General features: G+C 42.2%; 1 protein-coding gene across 1 annotated transcript in view; it reads left to right on the top strand.

Moving 5' to 3' along the window:
• The first annotated feature begins 4,165 nt into the window (after positions 1-4,165).
• Positions 4,166-8,313, top strand: part of ripor1 (RHO family interacting cell polarization regulator 1) — a 16,262-nt gene continuing 12,114 nt past the window's right edge. The window contains 1 exon segment of the mRNA XM_025055939.1: positions 4,166-4,675. Within this exon segment, the coding sequence (XP_024911707.1) occupies positions 4,657-4,675 (19 nt within the window). The 5' untranslated portion in view covers positions 4,166-4,656.

Raw genomic sequence — 8,313 nt, 5'->3', positions numbered from 1 at the left:
TAGTACTGTGGTAGTACTGTGATAGTACTGTGGTAGTACTGTGGTAGTACTGTGGTCCCAGTTCCAGACTCTGGGGCTCTGGACAACAACAGACTCACTCTAACATAGAAATGAGCTGCAGCTCCTGCTCCAATGACAGTTAAGCTGCTTATTGGTCAACAAGAGATAAACCTTCACACACACACACACACACCCTAACTCCAAACTGAATCTTAAACCTCAGAAAAATATCCTCAAGGATTGGACCTGAGAAAATGACCCCCCCCCTCCTTCTTTCCTCCCTCCCCACTCCCCCTCCACCCCCTCCTCTCCCTCTCTCAGTGGTGATAGTGAAGTAGGACAGTCTGTCAGCTCCCAGATGAGGAGGAGGATGAGGATGAGGATGAAGGAACATGGCTGTGTTTCACCATGTTGGAGCCTGTTCCACATGTAGGCGTTTTTTTTTTTTTAGACGTTTCACCTCTTCATCCAAAAGACTTCTTCACTTCTGAATGACTACTGGGAAGTTCTGGTGTTCAGCCTGAAGGGGGCAGCATACCTGTAACAAGGGTCATTGCAGAAAGGGGGGGTGGAGGTGTGGTGAAACCCACCCTGTTCTAAGGAGGGAGGAAGGAAGAACCACAATGTGACTTTACATTTGTTAGAAGTTAGGTATGCTGCCCCCTTCAGGCCAAACACTAGAACTCCTCAGTAGTCAGTCAGAAGTGAAGAAGTCTTTTGGATGAAGAGGTGAAACGTCTTCAAACAAAAACCTACTTGGTCCAGTTGTCCTGGATGGAACTGTTTTTGGATTAAGTACTTGGTTCTTCTGTAAGTCGATAACAGTGATTGATACTGTGAACAGTGTATTTGTACTGGGAGTACTGGGAATAGTGGGAGTACTGTAGTACTTTGACAGAGTGTGATGTGATTGGTGCAGAGAGTCTGTGTTATCTCGACATCTCAGTCTCATGCTGTGCCAGTCTCCTGAAATCCTCCCTCCCATAGTGTCTGTCTCTCCATGCTGACCCCGCCCACGTGACCCCGCCCACGTGACCCCGCCCACCCCCAGTTGACATACGAGCTCATGTATAAATTACAGTGTGTGTCTCCAACCTGCTGAAGGTGAGATGGAAGAACTACAGAGTTCACACTTGTTCCAAATAACATTTGAATTCTACAGCAGTAAATATTAAACAAATAAATATAAAAACATCTACAGTATTTGACCTGGAGGGTTTTTGAAAGAATTTGAATGAATTTTGAATTCAAACCTTTGGACTTTTGTTTTAAATCACTCCAGTTTCCTGACTCGAAATGTTGTCAAAAACAAAATGTGTGTGTGTGTGTGTGACTCTGTGAAGTTAACTATTAAATAACGTGAATGTTGTTGAGGAGGGGGGGGGGGGGAGGGGGGGGGGGGGGGGGAGGGGGGGGGAGGGAGGGTGGGAGGGAGGGAGGGTGGGAGAGGAGGTGTTCTCCAAAAAGAGGAGTCATGAGGAGGAAACAAAACAAAAGTGCTGTCTCTCCACTGTGTTGCCCAGGAGTTTCTGTCTGGACAGGAATTCACTGGAAGAACATAATATGTCACTTTGTGCTTGAAGTACTTTTGGTCCATGATTTATCTTATTTTTTTCTTTGTGTGAAATAAACTAAAGGTTGAGGCTGAATAAGAGGTAAGAAACGGATTTTTCTTTTCTTTCAGATTCAGATTAAAGAGTTGTTTTGTTGTGGAGATGTTGGTCAACCTGTAACAGTCTCTTCTTCAGACCTTCAACCAATATACAATTTAGTGTATCAATTAAAACCATCATTTTAATAATGATTTCACCTTTATCCACTTCTGGTCTGATTGAAAAAGATTGTTTTGCTTCAAAAAAACCAGCAGAAAAAAAAATTGATTTTTTTTTCTAGTGCTGTTAGCCTTTATTTGACTAGGTTAGTAAAAAAAAAATCATTTTGACATCAGTCAAACACACATTTTTAAATTAAACTCGACACGGTGGTGATCCAACTGTTTTTCTTTTTTCTTTTCCTTAAACTGGGAGATAATGTGAGAGGAAGTAGATCTTTGTAGGTTTCAGTCTTTGATCGTGACCTGCTCTGAGAGACGTCTCAGAATTCTACAAAGAAGAAATTCTTCTAAAAAAGACAATGATTTTATGTGGAGACAAAAGTGAAAACTGTGATTGGAAAGACGTGTCAGTGGAAAGTCGTCCTTCCTGTTGACACAGGATGGTCATGTGACGTGTGTTTAATCTGAGGCTCTCCAGTTGTTAGTCGTAGTTTTTCCTTCAATCTCTGTTGTGTTGTTCACCACTTGTGTTTCACCGGTGAGTGTTTGTGCTCCACAGTGCCACCTACTGTTCTTTTAATTCACTGGCGTCTGTCTGTTCATAACAGAACTGTGTATTTGAATATTGTTTTATATTTATCACCATTCACGATGTTTCCATTCTTTATGCATTAGGGTGAACTCTTTAACAGTGCCTTAGCCTTAGGTTAGCAGTTAGCATGGCTAACTGTGGCACCGAATCTTTAGCCTAACTGTAGTTCTCTGGAGACGTACTGTTCTGTTCTGTACTGTTCTGTACTGTTCTGGTTTTTTAGCCTAACCCACGACTTCTTCCATTGACATTTAACATAGTTTTGAAATAAAAGTGTACTTTTAAAGACGGCCACATTCACCTTTCTCTGCTCCTTGCCGATGGTTGGCGTAGCTGGTGTTAGTTCTCTGGAGACGTACCGTACTGTACTGTACCGTACCGTACTGTACTGTACCGTACTGTATATCCTAGTCTATGATCTTATATTGTATCCTCCTGTGACGTCCACCCGCTGCAGTGAGTGCAGTGATCGTTTCTATCAAGGACGACACAGTGGAATCTGCCGAGTCAGCAGATTTAAGCAGAGTTATTACTACTCTAATAAAAATAGAATTGAGGTTTTTTGGGGTTTTTTTCTGTAAAGCTGACCTTTTGGTGAGTTTGATATCCTCAGGGTTTCCGTCCGTCCTCTCCTGGAGCCTTTTCTTAAAAAGTTATTAATCTCACACACACTGGATGACATTTGGGTTGAAGGATCCACAAATCTGAAGAGTCTGAAGTGTGGCCCAATAAAAGTCTGACCCCGGATGGTATTTAAAGAAACTGGAGCTGGATATTTGATTTTCATACAGAACCACTGACCTTGTTAAAAAGTAGATTGGAGTTTCTCAGGGGACGACAGACAGAACAGACAAACAGAGCAGCTCTGAAGACTTTGTCAGTGAGTGTGTGCTCCACCTCTGTGCATTTAATTTGTCTGAATGTTCTCTGATAAACACCGACACGTTGTTCCTGTCCTAATAGAAGGTCAAAGGTCACTGATCTCCGCCCAGTTTAAAACATATTTAAGCTTCAGTAACAAAGAGCAGTGTTTATATTTAAAAAGAGAAACGTTGATTAGTCTTTAACTCAGTGAAACTGATTTAATTTTATTTTATTTTCAGTCGACAAATTATCACATTATATGGATTGAATTCAATTATATATAGATTTCATCGACTCAAATACAGAAGATCCAAAAGGCTTTTGGACCAGACCTCCCTCTCTGCACCTTTGGACTAAATCTATACCTATATATACAGTGTATAAAGCAGTATTAGACCCACATGTTGCTGGTAGATGATTGTGGGAAAGTCAACACTGAGGCCTGGAGCTGATAATGTTATTGAACATTTCTAACACATGAGACGTTAGAAACCGTGGGTCACTTCATATGTACATAAACACATGTGTGTGTATGTACATATATATATGGGAATATAAGTAAAGTACATAAATGTTGATGTTCAATTTTCTGCCCTTTGTACATAATCCTCTTCTTCCTCTTCTTCCTCTTCTTCTTCATCATGTGGCCCATTATTTCTCATCTCTTTAAATATCTCTGCTATGATTGGACAGAACACTTTGGTTTTTTGTAATATTTTGGATCAAGAGGAACTGTGTTACTGATGTGGCCCCCGGTGAAAATGAGTTTGACCCCCCCCGACGTAGACAGATACAAACAAATGATGTAGTATTAGTACGACAGAGTATTAGTACGACGTAGTATTAGTACGACGTAGTATTACTCCTGCAGGTTGTTTTTCAATGTTCAAATGTGATGTCAATGATTTGACAAGTGTCTGACACTGAAGCCATGCTGTTTCTGTCACTTCCTGTATTTTGGTGAAACGGTCGTGTGGATATTGTTGAAGGGAGGATGTCGGGTAAAGACTTGTGTTTGTGTGAGCAGGTGGGGGAGTGGGGGGGGGCAGAGACAATAGGGAGGGCAGGAAAAACCAGTGATGTCAGCAGGGAAGAAGAGAAGACCGCCTCGCTTTTTCCCCCCCCCCCCCACCCCCTGTTTCTTATCAGTGTGGCAGGGTGAGGGCATTAGTGAGAAAGTGGACGCCGTCTTATCAAATGTGACAGTGGAGAGAAAAAGTGAATGGATCTGGTTAGATAGAGAGGAAAGTGGAGCGACCGCGTTATTCTTCCCACCGTCAGGAGGTTCAGACGGCCAGGGTGGAAAAGGAAGTGAGACATCAGAGCGTTCAGCAGCCCCGTTGACCGACTAAACCCTGACGGACTTTTTTCTGGACTTGGGTGGATCTGGACTCAGTAGGACTTGACCTCAGCCCCAGCTGCTACCATGTACAGTGGATATGGAGGTATGAAGGAGTGGAGTGGTGTTTGACACAGAGGACGCTCTCCTCTAACCATTAACTCAGGATGAACAGCTTAGTTAGTTATAAAGAATGGACCAGCAGAGGTCACTGCTCTCCCCCGCCTGTGCCTGTGTGTGTGTGTGTGTGTGTGTGTGTGTGTGTGTGTGTGTGTGTGTGTCATCTTCAGATGATTCTGTTATGAAGGTATTCCTCACAAAACATTCAGACACAGAGTGAACTGAGTTGTTGTTGCTGCTGTTGCTGCTGCTGTTGCTGCTGCGGGTGCTGCTGTTGCTGCTGCGGGTGCTGCTGTTGCTGCTGCTGTTGCTGCTGCGGGTGCTGCTGTTGCTGCTGCTGTTGCTGCTTGTTGTAATGCTCGTGCTGTTGCTGCTGCGGGTGCTGCTGTTGCTGCTGCGGTTGTTGCTGTTGCTGCTGCTGTTGCTGCTGCTGCCAGTGATTGATGAAAGACGCAGCTGTAACAGACTAACGGGGTTAATGTTAAAATACAACTGAATGTTTGTCATTACCATAACAACAGTCAAGAAGATGAAGACGAAGAAGGAACTAAAGTAGAAATGAACGATCAATCTCATCGATTTATCAAAAATAAATGTCCGTTAATGTCATAAAAGATCTTTGTTATGATATAACAGTTATTTAAACGTTCAAGAAGTAGAAGTAGGTCATGTGACTTACTTCAGGAAGTGTCATGTGATCAAGTGACATAGGGAACTTTACTGCAGAACTGCACTAATACCTGTATTTTTGACTGTGTTGTACTATATATGTAGCACACATATATGATTCTATCAGGTTGAGATTGGAGTTTGACAATTATTATTATTATTATTATTTCATGGAATTATTGTCCAGAAAGAGTTTGGGTTAAATGCTGTGTACATAAAAAAATAACCACACAATGTCACGTCACAAATAGAAATGATTGCTCACAAATTTTCTTCAAACTTTTTTTGTTACCAAAAAAACAAACAAATGAATGTTTGTTAAAACTCCAGATGATTGACAGTTCATTCTTTCCTCTTCTACCGCATTCTCAGTGTGGTTGGGGGTGGAGCTAATCCTAGCTGCCTAGCCAATCGTAGCCAGCCATTAAAACCCACTCACCTAATTGCGGTTTATGGATTGGGGAGGAAACCAAACCAAAGTATCCAGAGAGCGCCTCAGAATGAACTTCACTTTTATTTGAACTTTAGGATGGTACGTATCGTGGATGTACTGCGATCGTACGTGCGTGCTCCATCACTCCACCAGGGGCTCCACGCTCATATTTACTCACGCACTCGTATCTCGAGGTTCAACTGTAGAAGTTTTCAAAGAATCAAAGTACGTTTGAACTTCAGTCTCTTCAGACTCTGATCCTTTCTCAGACTCCGTAACTGTTTCCTGGAAATGAACAAGCGTGGCTGCCCAGTGTGTGTGTGTGTGTGTGTGTGTGTGTGTGTGTGTGTGGTTGTTCCAGTGAGTCAACGTAGCCATGAACTACACGAGTCTCTTCCTGACCCGCCCTCCTCACAGGATGTTACTCCCTTTGGAGTTTCCTTCTCTGAAAGGGCTCTGAGTTATGAAGCTGGACTGTATGTACAGTATGTGTGTGTGTGTGTGTGTGTGTGTGTGTGTGTGAAACAGTAGTGTTTTGACAGGTGGAACCTTTTATCATGGTAGGCCTATCACCAGTGACGTGTGTCAGTGGCTCTTTTCTCTGTCAGTAGTTCATTTGTTTTGACCACCGTCGTGGACAGAGGTGTGACGTCATGTCTGTGACGTCAGTGGGAGGAGGCGGGAAAACAGGTGATGGTTTGTATTATTTGTGTGTGTGTGTGTGTGTGTGTGGAGCTACAGTGGACTGATCGCAGACAATTATCCAAGAGAACAGTTTAATCTTCTGCTAGGGGGCAGCAGAGGGTTGTGAAAGCTATAAAAAAAGATAATCAGTTGTGTTGAAGAAGATCTCTGTGAGTGTCTTTCTTCAATTCCTGCCAGTTTATCAGTGTTGTCTTCAACTAAACAGACGGAGGTTTGAGTCACTGATGAGGTCATTTCATCTAGAAGATTATTAGGGTTTTCTTGATGATATATGTGTGTCGTGGCTCAACAAAGGTTGGAGAAACACTAGAAGGTGAAACTTTGAATTGACTTGAATGACATCATATTATTAGACAGTAAATTCATTCATTCATCATTTCTAAATAATGTTCCTGTTAAAACAATTCTCTGTATCCACCAATTGCTCAGCAACGGATTAAGCTGATGTTACACAACTCTCTCTCTCTCTCTCTGTGTGTGTGTGTGTGTGTGTGGACTTAACATTCCTTACATACACACCACCCAGTGGACGTCTCTGTCAAACTGGAGAGCTGCTGGTGGACGTAACCAAGCTGTTGACTCACTGTTTACTATTCTTAGATCTTTACCGTCAGTATGATCTTTATTGTCAGTATGAGTGTGTGCATGACTGTACTGGCTCTGAGACGTTTGGTTTTGTCACTGTCAGTCTGGAGGTTTCGTGACTCTCGGATCTCCTTGAAGTCAATATTGACACAGGCCACAACTGAGGTCAATATTTTTCAGCTTTAAATTCCTCCCTGATGAAATTCCAACTGAAATTCAACGTCGGCTTCTGTAGATTCTTTACAGAGAATTAATCCTAAAGTTCATCTTGTTTGATCCACAGCAGGTTCTGCTCCCGTGGCCTTTAAATGACCATGTGCTGATGTTGGAGGTGATAAACTTAGATCCTGGTATTTCCTGTCTTTGTTGGCACCAGTTTTCATGGTAAAGCTCAAACATGATGTTGTTTTTTATCATTTACTTCCTCACCTTATAACCAAACAGAAAACTTCGTAGACAAGGTTTTTTGAGTCATAATTAAAATAAAAAAGGTGTTTATGCATCATTTTGTGACAGGTCTGTATCTACATTAAGTGGCAAAAGTTGTTGCAATTTTTAAAAAACATCCTAAGATTATTTTGAAGGGTTAAAAGAACATTTTTAAAATCAGACAAAAATCTGTTTCCAAAAATTCAGGCAAAATGTGATTCAAAATAACAACATGTTATTTTATTCACTGCTTTTTAAATATAAAACCAGGTGTTGTTTTCCTCTAAAACCAACCACTGCTTGACCATTGTTTTCCTCTAAAACCAACCACTGCTAACTTGACCAACTAGCATTAGCTTAGCATTAGCTTCCTGGTGCACTTTTCCAGAACGGTCTGGGAGACAGAGGCCAAACAATAGCTGTGGTGTCACACTGTACAGTCACACCGCAGCAGTCACTGGCTCAGTGCTAATGCTAATGTTGACATGAGGGCATCAACATCAGGGGAGGAGGTTTCAGTGACTTAGTCGTCGTCGTTCTGGTCCCCTGATTAAATCAGGTAGGTGAGCATCGCTAACAACCGGCTATCGTTAACCAGATAACTATTTCTCTAAAGATACCTTTTATATCACGGAAGTTTAGGCTTCAGAGATGAGGCCGAATTATATCATCAATGTCACAGGTGGGGGAGACAGCAGTGGGGGAGACAGCAGTGGGGTGTGATGCCTCTGAGAGACCAGGGGCAAATGATGCTGCATTTACATTCACTTTTTGACTTGAAGAATTGACAGTTTGAAAGAAGA

The sequence above is a fragment of the Cynoglossus semilaevis genome, chromosome 6 (genome assembly GCF_000523025.1).
Source record: "Cynoglossus semilaevis isolate Cse_v1.0 chromosome 6, Cse_v1.0, whole genome shotgun sequence".
Classification (NCBI taxonomy): Eukaryota; Metazoa; Chordata; class Actinopteri; order Pleuronectiformes; family Cynoglossidae; genus Cynoglossus; species Cynoglossus semilaevis.
The sequence above is the reverse complement of the archived record's forward strand: the minus strand, read 5'-3'. Positions and strand labels throughout refer to the sequence as shown.